At 47.4% G+C, this 21,604-nt stretch overlaps 1 protein-coding gene across 1 annotated transcript in view; it reads left to right on the top strand.

Annotated features, from left to right (window-relative positions):
* Nucleotides 1–1,853: 1,853 nt before the first annotated feature.
* Nucleotides 1,854–21,604, top strand: part of FSTL1 (follistatin like 1) — a 53,517-nt gene continuing 33,766 nt past the window's right edge. Inside the window, exons 1-2 of the mRNA XM_063394036.1 lie at nt 1,854–1,996; nt 2,094–2,153. Of these exons, the coding sequence (XP_063250106.1) occupies nt 1,994–1,996; nt 2,094–2,153 (63 nt within the window). The 5' untranslated portion in view covers nt 1,854–1,993. The remainder of the gene's footprint in view (nt 1,997–2,093; nt 2,154–21,604) is intronic.

Genomic DNA, 21,604 nt, shown 5'->3' on the forward strand with positions numbered 1-21,604 from the left:
TGTTTTGTCTTGTGCTCACCCTTTCTGATGTTTGTATGAGAGATGCTTTTTGGTCTTTACTTCTACCCATTTCTACATGATAGAAAGTAACTTGAAGAAATGTCTACACAGAATGGCAGATTTAATCCTTTACTTTCTGTTCCATATTTAGTCCTTTGAGTACACAGAGAAAAACCCATGCTCACGGTGACCTACATAATCCAGCACAGTTCCTAATCACACCTACATGAGGAGGCTGCCCATGGTATCAGGGAGGGAATGCGGGCACTGGGAGACCCCTGCCAGTGCTCTGTTCTGAAGACTGATGTGAGTCACTTTTACTCTCAGGAAATAGAGAGTCTCCTCATGTAACACAGCTTCCACGGAGCTGAGTATCAAGGGCACAGAGAGCGATGAATCTTTTAAAATGTATTTATCATTTGCCATTTGTTTTTTTCTTATGGTGGCGCTCACGTCAGGGTGACTCAGGGTGAGCTTCTGCAAACTAGAGGCCAGCTGATTTCAGCCATACCTATGCCTGTGCTGTATCATGAGGCAGGGCAATCAATGACTCTAAAACAAAGAGGTACATCATGAAAGGTAAGTTCAAAAAAACCAAAACCAAGCAATGAAAACCACATTGCTCAGCATCAGCAGTGAAATAATTAGACATTTCTTCAGGATGGATTTATAGACTAGTACCATTCACAGGCAGAAGCAGAACTTGCTAGGGAGGATGCTTTACAAATGCAAAATTAATAACAGTGGTCCTAAAAACAAAGCTGAGTAAGGAAGCAGAGCCTGAGGAAGCACAAAAAAATGGCACAGCTGGCATGAACAGACCAGATGAGGGTTGATCTAGGGTATCTCTTCCCAGAGTTTTCTCCTTCCAGCAGGATGCTGGAATACTCCTTGGTCTTTGTGAATGAGGGTACACATGCCAGCATCTCCCTTGGTGCCTGCCTGCATTGAGGGCACAGAATAAAGCAGGAAAAGAAGAGAGTTTATGGGCATGCTTGGTCAGAGTGAGATGGTGTTTTAAAGCCAGGGGTGTCATTTTTGGTTACAACAAACCTCAAAACTCGAGAAAATGCCTTTGACAACTGGTGTCATAGTGTTGCTTGCTGTGACACAGATTTCTGTATGTGCCCAAGGCACTGGGTCTCTTTGCATTGTCAGATCCCTCCTTCTAGCTGCTGGAGGCTACTGAAATTCAGAGATGAAGAGATAAAACAAGAGGATCACAAGTATTTATACACAAATGAGAACCACCAGGCATTTCAGGTGGGCTGTTGAGCCCCTGTGCTTGGCATGAATTCCTGCCTGCCTGTTTTGCTCAGAGAACACTTGGATCCTCACAAATAAGGGTCTAAACCCTTATTTTTAAACCTGCCTACATCCCGACATGAATGACACCTGTAGCTGTGGCCAGCACTTCAATGGCCTCGGAGTTGGAGCGTGCGGGGACAATGGGTTGAGTCGGTGAGTGAGTCCCGCCTGTGGAGAGGCCACCTCGTGCCTCAGTTTCCCCATTTTTGTGACAATGTCGGGGGAGGCTGCGACCCCTCGGCGGGATGCTCTTGACCCGGCTGGCGGGCATCCGCGCCCCGGCACGGCCGTCGCCTCTGCTCCTGAGCCCCCACCGGGGCAGGGCTCGGGGAGCCTCCCCGGACCGTGCTCTGCCCGGCGGGGGTGTGAAGCCGGGCGGTGTGGGGCGGCAGCCGAGTCCCCTGGACGCCCCTGAGCCTCCCGCTGCCTTCAAAGGCCGCCGAGGTCGCCGTGGGGCGCCGAGGGGCCGGCGGCGGGAGGGACGGGGGCGCCGCCGAGGGGCGGCGGGGAGCGGGCGGGGGCCGGGGAGGAGTCGGCCCCGGGGCGGGGGTCGGGCCGGGCCGGGGGTGGAGCCGCGGGCTGGCGGGTCGGGGCGAGGGGGAGCCCTCCCCTTCCCTTCACGAGCGAGCCGGAGCCGGGGAAGGCGCCTCCGCAACTCCTCCTGCCCGCCGGTGCCGCCCGCAGCATGGTGAGAGGGGTCTCCGGGCGGGAAGTTCGGCGGCGGCGGCCGCCCCGCCGGCCCCGGCCCGGGCCGCGCTCACCGCCTCCCGCTCCCTCTCTTGCAGATCTGGAAAACTCTCCCGCTGCTCTGCGCCCTGCTGGCCGCCGCCCGCCTGCGAGCCGAGGTAGGCGCGGGGCCCCGGCGGCGGGACGGGGAGCGGGACGGGACGGGGTGGGGACCGCGGGGGAGCAGCCGGGGCCGGGGAAAGTGGCAGCCGCGGCGAAGAGGGAAGTTGCGGGGCCGAGGAGCGCCTCGGCGGGGGCGAGGGGCTGTGTCCGCGCCGGGGCCGGAGCCCTGCATCCCGCCGCCGGGACGGGCTCGCCGGGCAGCCCCCTTTCCTCCCTCCCTCCTTTTCTCCATCCCTCCCTTCCTCTCTCCCGCGCGCTCTTTCCCTCGCTCTTCTTTTCTTCCTTTCTTTCATTGCAATGACATTGAAAACCTTTGAAAGCCCCCAGCCGCAACCCCCCCAGCTCTGTTGACAGAAAACAAACGGTGCCTGCAATTCCCGGTGCGGCGGCCTCCCTAAAAAGTGAAGTCAGAAACAAAATATTTGATAATTACGGCAGGGGAAATGTGGAAGTGATTTGAGGAAAATGAACTCAAGCTGGGCTGGGAAGGGAGGCCGAGCCTGCCTTCGGAGGAAAGCGGTCCCGCTCGGGGGGCAGCTCGTCCTCGCTCCCTGCATTTTTTCTCCTTACATATTTCTCCCAGATGGCGAGACCCACCATAGAGCATCGCAGTTTGGCTCGGTGAAAAAAAAAAAAAGCATAAACACGTCTGGTTCCCTCTTTTTTCTGCCTCCCACCCGTGGACTGTGCTGCCCGGGTTACGGTAAAGAGCGGGGTTAGGATGGAGCCCATCGCTGTTGCCTTCTCTCCCTGAGCAAAGCTCTTTGAGAACACCCAGGTGAGGAGCAGAAGCGAGACAGGGTGGTTGTTAGCCAACACTGCTGAGCTCTGGTCGCTGCTGTCATGAAAACCAAGGGGAGTGGGACCGAGCTGTAGTATGGACCAGCATTTCACATCTGCCTGTACATGATAATATTGTAATACACGTTCTTCCCAAAGCGTGACATACTTATGCAGTAAGAGCATTTCCCTGCATCCTCTCCAGCACTGTCCTGAAAAAGCCAAATCATGTTTATTCATTTTCTTAGGAACCCTAAATATAAACCTTAACCAGTTCTGCTCAATATACACCAACACCTCTGTAGGAAGGAGGTGCACAGTATCCATAAGAAAAATTATATTAACAGCTAAATAATGATGACACTGGTCTGAGTAAAGCCTTCTGGGATCAGTAACCCAGAGAAACAGCCAAAATATATTTGGCCCTTCATTTGTGATTTCATTGGTGTCACTAACATTGTCGAAGTGCTAAATCCTGCTTTTTTTGCCTAATGTTCTCTAATTTGTAGTACCTGGATAGCTTCCCAGATGTAAGTACTGGCATGTTTCTGTGTCTCACCTGCAACCTGAAAGTAAGAAAAAATGTACCGTTGTCATGGTCAAAACTTGGTTTTAAAGGCCAGTTCACGCTTGAGTGAATAAATGAATTACTATGACTGGCTTCAGAGATAATGGTCCAAGTGGCAAACCAGTGAATGTTTTGGTTTGATTCCAGTCTAAGTTCAGCAAAACTTGAGACTGATGACTGAGGTCTGGGTCTGGTTTCAAGGAAAATGGACACTTCAGGAAACTTTTGTTTTGGGGTTCAGTTTGATTCCTCTTTGCTAGTAGCTGCCAAGCAGTGAATCTCAGTTCAGTCACAGGTAGCATCCCACCCTCTGGGATATTTAGACCTTCTCATTTTCTAGGGAGTGGGCTGTGCTTGAAGGTGAGCTGCTTGTAATTCAGAGACGGCTTTGATGGTTGCCCACTTCTAAATGTTTCTTGTTATTATTCTACTGCATCACTGGCATTCAGTAAGATTAGAGTGGCGTTTTCCTGTGTGGTTTTCCCTTTCCAGATTTTGGAAGCGATAACCCTCTCTGTGCCTTCTGTTTCTGCTGCAGCTTGCACTTTGTCCCTTTCAGTACATTCGGAATATTAACACTGAGCCTTAAGCTTCTAATCCTTTTGTTAGCAAAACTGTATCTGAGTTGTACTGGAGTTCTTGTACAACATTCATTTCTACAACATTGTTAGGTGCATAATTAGAGTCTTGAAAGAAAGAAAGAAATTGCTTCAGTAAATGTTCCTGGCATAACTTCATGCAGACTGGAAAATCTGAGGCGTGCCAGAACTTGGGAGCTTTTCTTGGCCTGGTTCAGTAATAGTCACAAGAGCAATAGACGGTGAACTGTACTCGTCGGATGGAGGCCAGCCACCAGCTTCAGACAGCCCCTTTTCTCTCTCTCTTCCTGGGTCAGACTCAATGAGGTGGCCGTGCACTCCTGTTAACAGGGATGCTACAGACATGAAGTTACTCATATTCTCAGCTGGGGCTCCCAAAGCATATGGAGTGATTTTTGGGAAGCATCCATCACGATAGAGGAAAAGGGAGAGGCTTGAAATGTCTGTCGCATTTATTAAAAGTCAATCAGTTGTTCACATCCTTCTGGAGTAAGTTAGCTAGTTAACACTGGAGACGAGTCCAGTTGCTATTTGACTCTGCCCATTGAGGTCTGAAGGGTGGTGTGTGGGACCACTTCCATACCAGCATCAGTCTGTGTTCCACCAGGATACTTGTTTCACAGTAAAAATGAGGAGTTTTCTTGTTTTCATTTTCACTTAAACCTCATTCAGAATTTTTGAGAAAGTTAGTTTCACCATGAATTTTAGATGTTAGCAAAGAGGTGTATGCCAGCGTGAATATATTGATGTGAGCTGTGGATACAAGTCCTTTCTTGAATCCAGCCTTGCCAAGAGCAGAGGTCACTGACCTGGCTTGCCTTCTGCTCCTTGCAAGTTTTCTGGCCATTCAGAATAATCTCTGGGGCCTGTAGCTGTTCTTCTGAACTATCCTTAACCCATTTCTGGCCAAATGAGCCAGGCTTTGGAAAGAGTTATGTGTAAATGGTTTAATCTGACTTGTCTCATTTTGGCTAAAAAGGGCAAGCAGAGGAAGGCCAGCGACTTTCCTCTTGTGAGGAGATGTACAGACAGATCTGAGGCGCTGTAACCACTGAGCAGCACAGTGGTGACATATCTGGAGGCAGAGTTATAAACCTTTTCTAAAAGCATGGTGTTTTCAGTGTCTACATCTGTAACCTTGGGATGATTTTTTTTTTCACCTGACCTCCATTTCCCTCAGTGTAATTTTGCTAAATGAAAAGCTGAAAAGGGATGTTAAGGGGGAGAGAAAAGGCAGAGGTTTCTGTTTGCTTAACTCACCTAAGTGCTTCCTCTTGATCTGACTTGGCTGCTTTTTCATGTAAGGAGAGCAACTCTTCACCCTTTCCAAGATTTGTGCCCTTTGGCAGCAGAGTACTTGTGTGCACCAGGGGATTTGGAGCTGGGAATTCAGGCATCTTCACAGGACTTGGTGTACTTCCTCCCACTGGGCTGTTCACACAGTGTGGCCAGCATCGGGAGCTTGCCTTGCTCAAACTTTTCCCATGTATTTGCAAAGGACAAAACCTAAAAACTGATGTCTTAATAAATGAAATGGATTAGATTTAAATTGAGATCCTTATGTAATTGCATAGCTCTATTTGGCCCTGAAGCCATCATTTTAAGAAATTTGCCTTTTGAAATTAAATGATAGAGACTTTATGAATAGTTCAGTCCTGCTTTCACTGATAATTTAGCCAGGACAGTGACAGAAAAGTCAGCATGGTGCAAATCGTGTGGGTAACTCAGGCTGTTTTTAATATGAACTGGCTTTGTGCAATAAAACCCGGCAGTAACACATTCATAAAATAATTTAATAGAAGTGACTTCCCAGGTCTAGACTAGCAAGCACATCTTCAGTGGAAGGAAAGATTGCATCCATTTTTTCTCCTTGAGCTGGTTTTGGAGTGATAGGTGTCTTCCTTTTTGAAATCTTTCCCTTGAGTGCCAGAGCAGGTGTTGCTGGAGTTGCATCTCAAGACAATAAGCACCTTTTAAATGGGGAGGCAGGGAAGGAGTGATTTTTCCCTGGGAGCACAGCAAAGGCTCATCTGTGCAAAGCCTATTTTTTAAGGTGTGTGCTGTGCCACCAGGCAGCTACTGTGCTGCAGATGTCCCAGGAATTGGCATCTGGGAGATGGACCAAGGCGTTCTGTCCAAGGCACCTCATTGTGCTGAAGTCACTGGCCAAATGCCCTGTGTAGGATGTTTAAACAACCTCCCCTGCTGTTCTGAAGGGGCTGTAACCCCTGAGCAGCAGCGTGTGTGGCACAAGCTCTGCAGCAGACTCGATGTCGTGTAGCACTCACATGTGCACGGCACCCAAATGTGGCTTCTGAGATGGAGCTGCTGTCAGAGCGTCGCTGCTTAGTGCAAACGCGCTGGTGGCTGAGTGAGTGACTTTATCTGCCAGAGTGCAAATTCCTTGCCGGTAATTAACAGGGGGCTGCTGCTGGGGGCTGCTGAGGAGGCAGCTCTGCTCCCAGCACAGGAGGAAGGGACTGGCTGAGTCTCCTGTTGCATTTTCCTGCTGCTGTTATTGGTACAGCTGCTTACCCATCGGGAGGCTTCGGGGCACCTTTGATCTTTCTTGTGTGGTGTTACATGAGCTGGGGAGTGTTTCTCTTTGTACAGAAGAGAATTTGTCACAAATCTCGGCCAGATGTCTCTTCCCAGACTGATGAGACTCCCATTAACCACGCTGTGTTTCTGCCACACATCCTGTGAGCTAGATGAGGTTGGTTCCCAGAAAAGCCTTGTTTACCTGGGTTGCATCTGTCTTTGCAGGGAGGTTGGCTTCTGCTCTACTGTGATAGCTATGCTAAAATGTGAATAACCTGTATTTCCTTGGATAGATTTATCTCTCACAGCATTGTCTGCGAGTTTAGCAAGCAAAAGGAGCAGCCTGCTGTTGCGCTGTGAAGCGTAATTCCTTCTACAGCAGCATGTGGGTGGTAGACAAGGGGTTATATATGCCTGGACTTTTACCAGGGGCTGTAGGTTTTGCCACAGCTGTTAGGTGTGAGCTGGCTAGAGCAGGGGTGTATTTGCTTTCAGCTGTGGGATTCTGATTGCAGATCCTCAGCAGGAAATAAACAAATGACAGATAAGTCTAGGGGCTTCAATGCTCCCTTAAAGCACAGATAACTAGCACAAGCAGCGACTGTGTTGCATTTTCTTGCTACTTTTTCTCCAGTGTGCTTTGGTGCTCATCTGGGCTGAAGACACCAGGCAGCAGTAATGAGTGCATGTCCCTTCTCTGTCCTGCAAACTAGCTACACAGAAGTGAAGTTCATATAAGCTGCTGTGTAATTTTGCTACTGTGCTGTAGTTTTGTCACTTATTACAGTGTACCTCTTGGTTTTGGCATGGGCCCTGTGGTTACTTGGGGCAGTGGTTTAGATGAAGGCTGCCTGTAAGAGTTGAAGAAAAGCAAATTCATGCTCCAGTCTGCAAATGTGGAATTCTTGCAGATGTCTGCACCTTGTTTGGAGTGCATCAGGAGGCCTATAAGGTAGAAAGAAATTGGAGACTCCTCTTGGACAAATACATTGGAAAGAGCAAAGGATTTGGGGTGGGTGACTGGGGAGGAGTTTAGTATCTTGTTAACTTCAGCTGGAAGTGAATCCCATATTTCTACTGTTTGACAGCTAAACAGTGTTTTCCTTGGCTGTACCCTCTCAGCTGCTGTCCCAGAGATGGACCTCTAACCACTTTCTGAAAATACCTTAATGCTATGTAATGGACCCCATAGAACCCAGCTTTTCTTGTTCCTTCTCCTTAGTCCTTCCCTTTTGCATTGCAAAGAGCAGCAAACCAGCTTGAAGAAACAATGGAGAGAAACAGATAAAAACACCAAGACAGAGCCGCTGTGTTTCATTTGCAGGAGGAGAGGATTTGCACACCTTATGCTCCAAGCACAGAAAGGCTGTTTGGACAGCTGTTTGTCCTCTGCTGGTTGTCCCTGGCCAGTATGTGTTCCTTCTGGTCCCATCCCTGCTTCTTGCTTAGAGTCCTGAGACAGAATCAAGAGACCTTGGGAATATGAATGCTGGTGGAGCTTCCAGTGCTTAATCGGCTTTTTCCCAACAACGAAAGTTTTCAGAAGAAACTGTGATTTGAAGATAGTTTTGTAGCCAGAAACAAATTCTTTAGTTTTATATCTGTGAGGAGACCTAGAGAGGTCATGGAAAGACCTACTGTGGAGGTACCCAGGGCAGTGGTATGGCTCAAACCTGAAAGGTCTTAAGTCTTCCCAGTTACAGGAGGGAGATGTTAAAGTCTTTGATAGGAGGGAAGCAAGAGTGGGCTGGCAAAGGTACCTGCTTCTGATGGAGAGATGTACTGGTGAAGCTTGTCCTAATGAAGGAGTCCAGGGCCTGGGTGTACTTCCTTCCCTCAGAAACGCTATCCTTGTCACCCTGCTGCCATGAGATATTTTGGGGCTTGAGTGTCAGAGAGGCAGAACAAGGAACTTCTGTCCCTCCATCAGGATGGGCTTTTGCAAGCATTGGCCAGCTGATAAGTTGGCGTCCAGTGCTTGTTGTCCAGGGATGGTTTTGACAGCAAAGCCTGTTGCTGTTTTCCTGACAATGAATTGATCGTGAGGACCTCCTGGGAAGGTGCCCCTCATGCTAGAGCAGCCTCTGCCATTTAAGCACTGGTAATTTTAGCCTGAAGCCAAGAGTTTTCCTTCTGCATGATGTAACTCCTTGCATATGTACTTCTTGCTGCTCTGGGACTTTCTTTCCCCTCCCGGTTTTGGCTGTTTTTTCATGTTTATGTTCAAGGAAGTTTAAGTATGAGGGATTGGAATTGTTGTCTCGTTTCCTATATGTAGGAGGAAGCGATTTCATTGGGGAATTTTTGCAATGTCTGAATCATTTAGTTGTCTGGGTGAGTAAAATTCCTCAGGGATAACTGTAAAGGTTGTGACCGAGCTCTGGTCTGCAGTTCGTGCATTCAAACCCAGGGCTCTGGAAGATTAATGTGGCAAGGGACCAAGCATTCATGTTGGAGGCATCGCCTTCAGCTTGGCAGAAAAGCTGCGGTGTTCCTGTCTGAGGACAGCGTGTTTGCTCCACATGATGCAAGCTCTGGGGTATTCCAGTCCTAAGACAAAGAATGCCACATGAGTAGTGACAGCCTAAACTTGCTCTCCTCTCCAATTGCCCTGTGGATAGATGACGGAGAAGTCAGGTTGCAGCAGAGGCTCAGTTTCTCACAAAGCTTTTTCTGTCATCCCCAGGACTGGGGCTTGGACCCATTTGTAGCGGGTGGTGTGAAAGGGTAAGGAGGAGCAGGTTAAGAAGGGAGTACTTTTTTATTCTTTACTTATTCAGAAAAACAGACTTTTTTTTTCCTACAAGGTATCACTGCATGCCATGGGATTAGTAGCTGTTTGTACAAATCATAGCCTTTGGTGTCTTGTCAAATCCAGTTTTACACATCCCTGATAAGTGATGCCCCCTTCCTGTTCTATGAAAAATGATACATGATCTGCAGTACCTCAGAGTTAGTAAGTTTATCTTCACAGTTCTTTTCTGTGAGCTAGCAGACCATTAATCTTTTCATTCTGTCCCAACAGTCCTAATTGCACCTCCGTGTTCAATGATAATCAGTGCCTCCCCCACGCCATTATCTCCACCGTGTACACGTAGCCAGTTTATGGGACCCCTCAGCTCAGTGCTTAGCATGCCTCTTTTAATCTCCTTGTAGCTCCCTTCCTCCTGTCAATGCAGGAGAGGAAACAGATGTATGTGGTCTTATTCTGTTTGGTGTTACCTCTGACCCTTCTCAAACAACTTTTAAACCAAAAAGCCACTTTCAGCCATGTTTAGTGAAACATATTCATTTCCTACAGGACACAATGTTGCTCTAAGTTTTGTAAAAGTAGGTGCAGTGGTACAATACTTACTGCCTTACCAGAGGGAAAAGCTTGAGTGTGAGATCAGCTTCTACTGCAGGCCAAAGAAGCAATTTATGAGCATTCCCCAGTGATTGTATTTCATACCTTCATAGCCACTAAATGCTATCAGCCTCAAGACAAGAATCTGCAGGAAGCAGTTTGTAGAACAACTTATTGTTGCTCAACTTTGAACTCAGTGCTTTGTCTTCTCCTCTTTGGTGCTCAGAGCTGTGTGCAGTCCCCCAGGAGGGTGCCATGGAGGAAACTGAGCCAAAACATAGCTAATCAGGGGGCACAAGAGGTGGTTTGCTACACCTCCTGTGCACCCACACCCATCCTCACAGAGCCACCGTGCTCCTGTTACTCACCACTAACTCCTGCAACCCAAACCTGGGATGGGAGAATGGAGGATGTAGCAACATTTGCAGTCAATGTGGATTATTTGCAGATTTCCTGTCTTGCTGAGTGAATGTTAAATCTCACTGTGGGATGTGAAAAGCTTGAACTCACACAGTGCCAGCACAGTGCCTGGGCCACTCCTACCTTTGAGCACGTGAAAGCCAAAAAAGATGGGAGAAGAGGTGGATGTTAACACCTCCTCGAAAATCACTGCCAAGCTCTTCTGCAGTACAGCAGCACACATCCAGATGCTGGGTTGAGTTAGGACATCCTGGCTGCAGAGGCAAGGTCAACAGTAAACCAGCATGAAACAGAGACAACTATTTGAGGTTTGGGCGTTTTGGTTTTGTTTCAGGTTAATATTTATTTGCTGTGGGGGTTTTGGCAAGGTGGAAGGACTACAGCAGATTCTGAGCATCTGTGGTTCAAACACTTTCAGAGCCTGTGGGCATCAAGAAAATGCAAACAGACTCTTTGCAGACCAGTTTGTCCTCACCCTTAGCATGAGGCCATGATTTGCATGTAGGCTTTGGGCAAGGCACCTTACTCCTCTAAGCTGTGGTGCTCACATCTGTAAAACAAGGATAATGATGGTGCTGTGCCTCATAGCAGGATCTATAAAGCTGAATGCATTCCTGTTAAGAAAAATTTAAAGCTCTCATGTAGAAGGTGCAGCAGGCATTGCAGAGGATCATTTTCCTTGCCAGCAATGATAACGACAGTAAGAAAAATGGAGAAAAATGTAGACCAGAGTTACTGGGTGATGCAGCAATTTCTTGTCAGCCAGTAAAGATGTACAAAAAAGGCTTAATATGGGCTGCATTCAAGGTGTGAGCCAATGGCTCACAGATGGAAAAGAGGTGGTTGAATGTTTTGATGAAGCCAGAGAGAGAAAGAAGCGGGTCATAAAGCGGGAGAGCTGCGGTGTCTCAGAGGGGATTGCACTTCTGGGGTGCGTTTGCTCTCGCAGGAAAGCAGTGAGTACCTCTCCATCCTCGAGTATCTCAGAGGAAAAAAGCTAGAGTTGTGCTGTAAGGGGAGCACTTGACATTATGGCAATGTAGATTTCCCAGTGTTCTGGTTAAGTAGAAAACCTTACACAGGGCATAGTCCCTTGCTTTCCCTGACAGGTCTGCCAGAGGTTGACAAGGGAGAGAAGATGGGTTAGCGATTTCCATTGGTTGTCATGGAAACTAATGGAAATTACTCTTTTCTTTTGTCTGTCTGTCGTATATGAAGATTTTGTTAAAACAACTAGGAAGCGTTCTTTCTTTTTCTCTCTGTTTTGTTTTTAACACTTTAATTGCTGACTTCTGCTCTTCAAAAGCATTTCGTTGGCAGAATTTTCCTAGGGAAGTTTGTATACAGTTTTTGAATGCTATAAAGTTTGTACTGGGGATGAGCATCTGAAGTAGGGTGGCTGCTGGGCAGTTCTGTGTGCTGAGCCACTTTCCACCCTGACAGCTTCTGCAAGGTACTCATGTGACCATTTTCTCACCAAAAGGTTTGAAAGTAAGGTGGCAGGTAGTCTGAGTGTTCTGTTTGCCGTGTAAATGGCAAGCAGATGATTAGCTACTCTGAAAAAGCACAAGCTGGATGAAAGGGGAATGATAATGCCAATTTATCAGCCAGTGAATTGTCAGGCTTGCTGACATAGTGATGGTAAAGAGCTTAGGGAATTTCAGATTAGAGGTGTGGGTGTAACACAACGTATTATTATTACTATTTCATGTAAACATCAGCATGTCTTGTTGCTAAAAATATGGCTGTCTACCAACTTTGCTGACACTAAAAGGGGCAATTCCCCCATAAATTAGTAGATGGCGAGGCCAGAAGGAGCTATTGTGCTTTAGTTCTGCCCCCTTGCATAATACAGCCCATATGTCTAGGTTTTTTTATTCATTCCATTTGTTCTAGACTTTACAATGTGTCTTAAAACATCTAGTCTTGATTAAGTAATTACTACAAATGGAAAACACCACTGTGTTCGGTATGTTGCTGCAGTGGTTAATTACCCACATGCTGTTACACCTCATTTCTGGCTTGCATTTGTCCAGTCTTGATCTGCAGATGATGAATCTTCTGTTTAATGCACTAAACAGAAGAAGCCTTTAGTCCAGTGTGTCTATTCCCTGCTGCTGTAACTGTGCACAAGGACTGCTCCCAGCCTTGTCTCTGGCAAATGGAACAGTCTGAGCTCCTCATCCATCCCCTGGCAAGGTGAGTTTCCTAATCTCTTGCTCAGTATTGGCTCGCCTTGCAGTGCATCCCCTTGGTCAGTGCTCCCTCACTCTGTGAAGACAAGGCACCTCCATGTGCTGGTTACTGGGAATCCATAAATACTGGGCAATATGAATTGTGAAAAGAAGAAAGGCAAAACCACTCCGAGTCCTAATTTACTACTGGGGAGTTTGTACACATTAACACACACACCATCAGGAAGCACAGCTGGTGGAGTTTTCACAATGGGGGTGCTCCCCTAGTACACAAACGTGCTGTTGTTGTTACCAGCTAAAGCCTTGGTTTTGAGTTTCCTAAAATACATGCTGAAGTCAAAGGTCAATATTTGGAGGCTTTCTGACCCTCTTGTCTTCACAGGTGAGGTTTGCCTGACCTGGGGGCCAGGAGGTGTGCTCAGCACAGCTTGTGTCCTGGAGGAGGCACGCGGCCGACCCGCAGCGCTCCAGCCAGCTGGAGCCTCTCCTCAGGCAGCCTCAGCTGAGGCTTGCTGGGGCTCCTGTGCTCCCCAGCCAGTGCCCTGAGCACTGTGTCCCTTTGTCTTTAATGACCTTTGTCTTTAAGTAGGGATGTCGGATTTTTTTTCTCCTCTGAGAGAAAGTAGAAGGCTGTCTGTGTTTTTTGGCCTCAGGTCCCTTCTGGATCACATCTTGGAAAGACTAAATGGGCGAGGCTCAAGGTTTGTGCTTTCATAGCTTTAAGGCATCTTCCTGCACACCAGCCTTTACTGGGCAGCAGAGGCATTCAGATAAAGAAAGCTCATGCACTTTTTCTGTGGGCAAGCTAGTTAGAGGTCTTATTTTGTCCGTGATGAGAGGTGAAAGGAGGTAGTTCCCTCTCCTGAGCTGGTGCTTTCACCCTTTTCTCTGCTTCGAGCTTGAAACTCATTTTTAATAAAAGTCTGGCAAGAGGCAACAAAGCCCTGTTTCTCAGAGCTGTGATTTTTAGACTTGTAGCCAAACTTCCTTCAGACATGCATCTAAAGGAGTGGCTACAGAGTGTGTGAGTTGCTCTGCCTGTGAGCTGCCCTGAAGAAAGGTGACCATCTCCTGTGTTGCTTTGTCTTTGTGCTCCTTCTTCTTTTTCCTCTGCCCTTAGGCAGCTGAAAACTGAACTCTGCCCCCAGGATAACTCTGGATATTGGGCATGAGGGTGAACATAGTTTTTGATTTTTTATCTTTACAGGCATGAGAGAAAACATTGGAAAACAGAGTATAGGCAGTGCAAAAGAGGTGCCCTCCCTCTCTGCCCCATCACATTCCCTACAGCCCCTGTGACAGAAGCCCTTTCTTGCTGCTCTGTCATTTGGATGCAGGAGAGCATTAATTTTTTTTTCAGAGAAGCTGTTGTCTGTCCCCATGGTTCCTCTGACATAAAACCTCTCCTTTGGAGCCTCCAGCAGCATATAGGAGAGGGGAGATTTCCACCTCCCTGCAGGACATTTGCCCATGGTCCCCTGCTGGAATGGGGAACTTGTCAAGTGTTCATTTATTGCAGAGGCAAATTCCAGAGGGCACTAGGTGATGTACTTAAGGACACAAGGTGCCATGACTGAAGGGTGGATGCAGAAGCATTCATCAGCTTAATTCTGTGTGAGAAGGGCTTTGTGTCCTTGCTCATACTCATGCGGTGCATGGCAGGATAATGCCATGGAACATCTGCAGTTGTTGGCGGAAGGTGAGGATGGGCTTACCTGGCAGGACTTGCAAGGCTTCCCACAGACTTCCCGTGGGGTATTGGATCAGCGCTGAACACAGACAGTGTATCTAACATTCAGGGAGAGCAGGGGAATCAGTCTCCTAAATGATGATAGTGGTCTGAGCCTAAGTACTTCAGGGTGGGTGTTTTGGTAGAATTTTTCTGGTCCTGTGTCAGTGTGGGAGATTCTTAACAGAGAGCTTTCTACCCCATGACCACATTTAGGTGATAATGCAGTGCAGTTCATGCCTGCTTTCAGGAAGCAGCTATCTGATACAGCAGTGGAGAGTGTGCATACAGCTATCTCAGCTTTCATACCTAGGCCTGCTTGTTTAACCAGCAGGTGTTCACGCAGTAAGTACCAGGAGTCCCAAATTAGTTCCTTTCAGCCTCTGTCCCATCCAGCAGCATTATGTGTTCCTAAGAGGTTGTTGAAAGCATTAGGATGTCTCAGGGAGGAGTGCCCATATTTGCATCATTATTTTTTATAGGATTTAGCTGTTAAAAGCCAGGCACACTGCATACTGCTGGCCGCTGTCCCAGTGTTAGTATAGTCTGATCTCTCTGCAGTTGAATGGTTTCCGACAGAGAAGTGGGGAGGGGAGGAATTAAAATGTCTTGGCTCAAATGAAGATACAAAACTTAGGTAAGATGAAGAAACATGGTGAAGGCCATGCATGGAGCATGCAGAGGTGTAAAGCATGTGTTTCACCAACTATTGCTTGGTGTGTTTGATGACATATGAGAAGATGAAGGAATGAGATTTAATGGAACACTGATGTGACTGGAAGAACAGCACCCCTTATAGCAGGGCTGTGCTGGCATCCTGGTATTTTGGAGAATATGAGGCTCATGAAAGTCAATTGTGTTTTGCTGTAACAAAGGACTTGGAGGATTAGGCTTGGACAGCTGAAGTGCAGCATGGCCTGGCCGCCTGCGGCAGCCTTTGACCATCACACAGCAGGGCAGGTCCTGCAGTGCTCATGGCACAGTGGGCACTGGTAACTGAACTTTACCATGGGAGATGAAGCAGTGAGCTGCCACACCTCAGCAGGAACTGCTCCACAGCCAGCTGGGATACCTTTGCTGTAGAGTGCGTATTCATTGCTAAAGGGGAGAAGGAAGCAGCCACAAACAGAGTCCCTTTTGAGACTTGATTTCCATCCACATCCTGGACTTAATGTTGCTGACTGAAACATTAAAGGCTTCTTGTATAGAGGTTCACTGCTGGGACTAAACTGCGTGTATGTATTTCAGTGTCAGGCTTGCCAAGGGCAAGAGCAAATAATCCATGCATGGGTAAGGGGGTTGTGGTTCACCCAGTGAGAATTGGGGTCAAGGCCTCATGAGTGACAGGCTCTTAAAGATCGGCACAAATGTGGAAGACATTCATGTTCACAGTAAGATCCTTAGCCTCTCTTTGGGGAGGTCTGTTTCCTTCTGAGTTACTGGATTGAAGTGGCTCAGGAATTAGAAATGCTGGAGCACTTAAAACACAAGGAGGAACATGGAGCCAGCAGCTGGATTTGCCTAGGCTGTGATGAAGAAGTTGGGTGTTGTGATTGCAGCAAATCTTTCATTACAGGCTAAGATTATTTACCATATCTTGCTTTTGCAATAGGCAAAGGAGCGCACACACCCCATCCCTTCAGCTTGGTGAGACAGCTTTCTAGGGCTGGTATCTTACCTGTGTCTGACCTGAAGTGCCTACACCCGCAGAGAGTCTGGATGTTTGGCAGGGAAGGACTGGGGCAGGCTTTGCAAATTTTATTCTAGAAGTGCTGTTACACCTTCAGTAAGGAACTTTTGAGGCGTCTTTGGGTAGTGGGGTTTTTTGAGTGGCTATTTTTGGCTTTGTTTGCTTGTTTTTAGGTATTTCAAACTTTGTTAACCCAAGTCACTGAGGAGCTGAAAAGTAAGATTGGCTTTCTTTGCAAAACAAACCAAGAGCTCCAAAAGTTCCGTGTTGAGTTCCTGAACCTTTGTTGCACAGTATTAGGCTTTCAGGAATTGCAAAACTTCCAGATGGCCTGCAGCACCTTAAATTGGCTTAATTGTGGCTCAATACATTGCTACAGTATCACATGCTATTTCTCAAATCGATTTGGGTGAAACCCATTATGTTATCTTAATGGATTTCCTACAGCCTGCACATTAGTACATGTAGTGTCTAGAGTAGCTTTGTTTAGCAAAGCAAATGAGACATCCAGTACATGTGATTTATGTCTACAATACACAATGATATGTACTTTTAAGGTCTTTTTCTCAGTATTCAAAGGCTATCAGTGATTTCCTGGCGTGCTTAAGTCAAAGCTGGCTCTGGGAGATATTTCAATAAATGCTTTGGGTGTGTGAATTTCCTGGGTTTTCTTAAATCTTTGTCAAAAAAGAAAACCTATTGTCCCTTCTGAATTTCCTAGCTTAATTCCTTTCAACACATTGCATTTTACGTCTGAAATCTGCTCTACATAGGAGCAGAGGGCCTGGTTGCATTAGGAATTGTAAAAACAGCCTGCTTATACATTCAGGTGATGTCATTTCTGGAGGGGAGCCCTGGAAGGGGGAGGGTGGTGTCAGTAGTGCAGGTATTAGGGTCAGCAGGGCTTCCTTATACCCAGTTAGATCGTGGAGGATGCTCCTACTTTTACAGTGGGCTCTGAGCAAGTGGGAGCATGAGCAGTGCTGATAATTCTGGCAGACCTGGCTTTATCTTTTGCACCTACAGCTCCCTGCCCCCATGGGGAGCAGTAGATTGCCAAACCAGCTTTTCCAACAGCAAAGAATGCTGCATCAATTTCTGTAGAATAAATATCTTTCATTAGTTCCTTAGCCCCTTTATTTGCCTCTTTTCTTTCAAGCCTATTCTAAGCCTTTCATGGCAAGGAGGACATTTTGTTCTGTTCTTATCTGTTCTTTCACTTCTTCAATACACAGTCTGGGATCTCACCAATCATCAGCAATGCAGTCTCATATGCTGGGCTGCAAGCTGTAGTGGCTGAGGCACAAGCATGTATTTCTTTCTGCTGACTGTATTAGAGGAGCAATAAATTCTGGCTAGCCAACAAGGTGGACAGCCAAGGCTGGCAGACAGCTGAGCAAGCTAATGTCTTAAACTGCTGCAGTTGGATTTGCCAGAGGCTGCCTTCTGAAACCTTTAGTCTGCCTCTGGTTTGTGTCTATTAGAGTTTATTTTTTCCCTTTAGAAAGTAATGGCAAAAATAGGCTTGTTCCCATTTAGGTTCTGCAGGAGAACCTACCATCCTACAGGGATATTTCCTCTCACCTCCCAGTGCAGCCCCGGCTGCAAATGAGCCACTTAATGTCATATGTGGACTTTGCTGAAGTTGTGGCAGAAGTTGGGGTTGTCCCCTGCTTAATGAAGACTGCAAGAATAGTCTGACCTTCTCTTTAGTTACTCACTGCAGTCATTAAAATGGGAAATTTTCTGTGGAATACCAAAATTGTTTATACTGCATTAAGCAAGGGAAGTTTGCCAAATATTTTATGCTTGTTTAACTTAAAATATGTCCAAACTCAGTGCGCTCCCCTGCCTTTGATTTGATTTTGACATAAGGCATGAAAAACACCAAGTTTCAGCCTGCCACACATGTCTCTCTGATGTCTCTATAGTTCCACAAACAAGGTTTGTGGAGAAACATGATCTCGGCCATTTCTGTATTGTTGCAAAACGAGAGCATGGCCACTGCCCTCCCTTTGTGGAGCTGAGCTCTTCAGATCAGAAGGGATATTTTCAGGCAGTGTCAGGCTGGTGCTGTGGGCTGCGATTCCAGCGAGGCTGAAGGCCTTTGTTTCCCTTCTGTATCACTAAGCATTTCCAGCATCTGTGAACGTCAGTGTCATGGGTTAGCACTGGCCAGATGTTAATGCACCCATGAATATATGTTTTTTCTCTAACAACTCCTGTGGGATGTGATCAGGAACAGAGCAGAGCAGGCTTAAATCTTGAAAACAAAAAAAAAACCCACCAAAACTTTATTAATTACATAAGAACAGGGACAGAAATACTCTTAAACACACACAGAGACAGAAATAAAAACTTCTTAGAACATTTCTTCTCCCAGTTTCTACTTCCCCACCCATCACTCTTCACAGACTAACCCTTGGGTTTTAGATCAAACAATCACCACTCAAAAAAACTAATCTTCAATTCAGCAGGGTAGAGAGGAGTCTCTCTCGCACCACAAACTGTTCTTCAGAAAACAGGGGTCCACCCCTTATGTGTTTCCATGTCACCTATAGCACCGCCCGGAGAAGTCTGCTAAGGTGACACTCTCTTTTTCCTATGTCCAGCGCTCTCACCGCTGTCCACAGGCTGAAAACTGCATACAGGGCTTTTTAAGGATACTTGCATGCCAAGCTCTCCCCTTTTTACCCAGGGGCCAGGGTTCCAGGAGCAGGTCTGCCCTGAGGGCAGAGGGTGCCACCTCACCCTCCCCCTCTCTCCTCTGCTCGCTACTCACTTCAAGTGCCAGTCACTGTAGCAAAAGCAAGGGGCAGCTGTATCCACCCAAAAATGCAGTTTATGTTCAAAAGAGACTCAAGTTCAGTCCATGGCTGACATTATGCAAGAGAATTCCAGCTCAGAAGGCTACTCCTCTCATTCTTCCATCGAATTCCTTCCAATCATGTTTTATCATCTCGGTCCCAGGCCGCTTCCCTCTCTCCGAAAACCACCAGTCATGAGAATCAATGTCTAAGAAAAGTTTTTTTTTGCCAAGCAAGGGTTAACAGTTTTTTCTCGGCAGGGTGCAGGCTCAGGCACTCCCAGGATCCGCAAACACCCACGTGGCTGAGCAACTTCTCCCGGAGTTTGGGGGTAGAGGGGGGTGAGCACACACAGCAGGCACTTCCACAGTTTTCCACCCCTCCATCCTGGACGGGGCAGCTCAGTTCCAGTCCTGTCCCTTCTCTTCTCCCCCCCCCCGGGGCTCCGGCTTACCTGAGCCGACCACGTGTTTCCCCTCCCCCACCCAGCCTCGTGGCCGGGCAGGGGAAGGAGGCCTGACACGTCTCTCTGCTGAAACCAGGATCTGAAAAGAGGCCGAACCTCCCAGACTCCTGCTTTTAACTCTTTGTGTCCTCAGAGGCGTGTCTAAACCTCCGAGTGACCAACCCAGGTGCCAGCAGAAAAGCTGATCACTGATTGGACTGCCCACATCTCCCTGGAAGAATTCACCGCCCCCCCCCAACCACAACAGTCAGGCTGTGTGGAGGAAGGTTCGCCTCTGGTAGACGAACTGAAGCAGATCAGATGATTTTCTCTTTGACGGAGGAGGTTAAAGGGAGGCATGCAGGGCTAGATACAAAAGGTAAAAAGGGGAATGTCAATCTTCTGTAATATGGTTCCCATGAGGATGGAAAGCCAAGCTCAGATCATCAGTGGTGCCACCTCTAATTCAAGGAGCGGCAGTTGGGAGTCCCAGTGGTCAAAAGCATGGGTAGGGTTGTGTTTGCAAGTTGCATCACGGACACTCCCTCTGATTAGAGAGGCTACCAAAAATTCAGTGTCTGGCTTCTTGCTGTTGTATGGGAAAACAGAGTTGCATAAAAAGTGTTACCATTAAGTGAGCAAGCAAAAAAACCCCATGGAAATAACCTGTCGCTAAGCCAACTGACCTGGCTTTGGTAATTGCAGATCTGTTGCCTGTGTTGAAATCTTGGCTTCTGCTGCTGCTATAAACTTCTAGGTTTCTGGGACATTTCCCAAAGTCTGGCACAATCACCTTCATTGCTCAGGGAGGAATTGCTGCTGTGCAGGTACCCTTCACATCTGTGGGGGCCATTGCCTGTACGTGTATCTTTTTCTACCACCTTCATTTTGCCTTGAATACCCCCTACCCGATGTTCCTGAGCTCCAAGGTGTAAATCTGCTGAGCTGCAGCTCCCACTGCTGTGAAAAACTGATTTTTTTGTGGGGGAGGTATGTGCTGCTTGTGTGGCTGCTGTTTGTGTGATCAGGGCAAATGGCACTTTAAGGTGGTGCCTTGTGTTGGCAAGACCTGGCTGCCCAGAAGGACCCTGGCCCTTCTAGGAGTGGTTTACTGTAGGTGAGTGCTGTTGTGGTACTGGGGAGGAAGACACCTGGGACCTGTAGTACTGAGCTCTGGCTGCAGTTGGTTTGTTATTTCTCAATTTTTTTCTCTGCTGTGCTCCAGAGCATCTATAATTTTATTTTGCTGTCTGCTGCATCATCTATCTCAGCCCATCGGAGCATTTAAAATCATAGAATACTGTGAGTTGGAAGGGATCCTCAAGGATCATGGGGTCCAAACACCAGCCCTGCACAGGACCCCCCAAGAGTCACACCATGTGTCTGAGAGCGTTGTCCGAACACTTCTTGAACTCTTGTCAGGCTTGGTGCTGTGACTGCTTCCCTGGGGAGCCTGCCCCAGTGCCCAAACACCCTTTGGGTGAAGAACCTTTTCCAAATATCTAACCTTAACCTTCTCTGACACATTTTCATGCCATTTCCTCAGGTGCTATCACTAGTAACCAGACTTTTTGCTGCTTGATTTGCTGCTTAATTACTTGAGCAGCTGTCAAACCTCTGGAAGGTAGGCTGTCACTACATCTTTCTTGCTTTAACCAAAGACAAGCAAATAAAGTCATCAAATCCAGGTGGTTTTCATCCTCTGTCTAGAGATCTCGTGGCAACCACTGCCTCTATACTGTTTAGAGCACAGGGCTATGCTTCTCTTTTGAGAAAATATAAATAAGAAAAGATGCAGGTCAGATACGAAGGTGGGAGCTGCTGATGTGCTTGCTTACCCAGTAGCTAAGAGGGAGTTTTCATGAGTGGAGCAGCAGTAGCTCAGCCACCTTCACAGGCAGAGGGTTTGTTGTACCTGTGAATTCAGGCTGCTGCTGTACTCATTCAGGCCCTGAGCTTCACCCCACTATGTGGCTGCTTGATGAGGGAACATAAAGCACACACTGGGATCTGCTGCCACACAATCCAGGTCCCAAGGAGACTCTAGCTCCAGAGGATGCTCATATCCTACCTGCCTTGCCTCTTCTCTCTGCTCTCAGTCATGTCCTGAGCCTGTCTCTTCTATGAAAGCCATCTGCTGTTTCAGTTCTTCACCCTTGTACTATTTGTCCTGTTTTCTTCTGGCCTCAGCCTTGCTGGCTGTAATGACAGATGACCTGAAAGGGAGATGTAGCCCCGCTGCCTTTCATTTCATCACTCCATGCTGTACCCCAAGCAGCAGATGCCTGTGAAATCCTGCAATCCCAGAAGAGAGCTCGTTTGGCATT

This window comes from Prinia subflava, chromosome 3, assembly GCF_021018805.1.
Source record: "Prinia subflava isolate CZ2003 ecotype Zambia chromosome 3, Cam_Psub_1.2, whole genome shotgun sequence".
Classification (NCBI taxonomy): domain Eukaryota; kingdom Metazoa; phylum Chordata; class Aves; order Passeriformes; family Cisticolidae; genus Prinia; species Prinia subflava.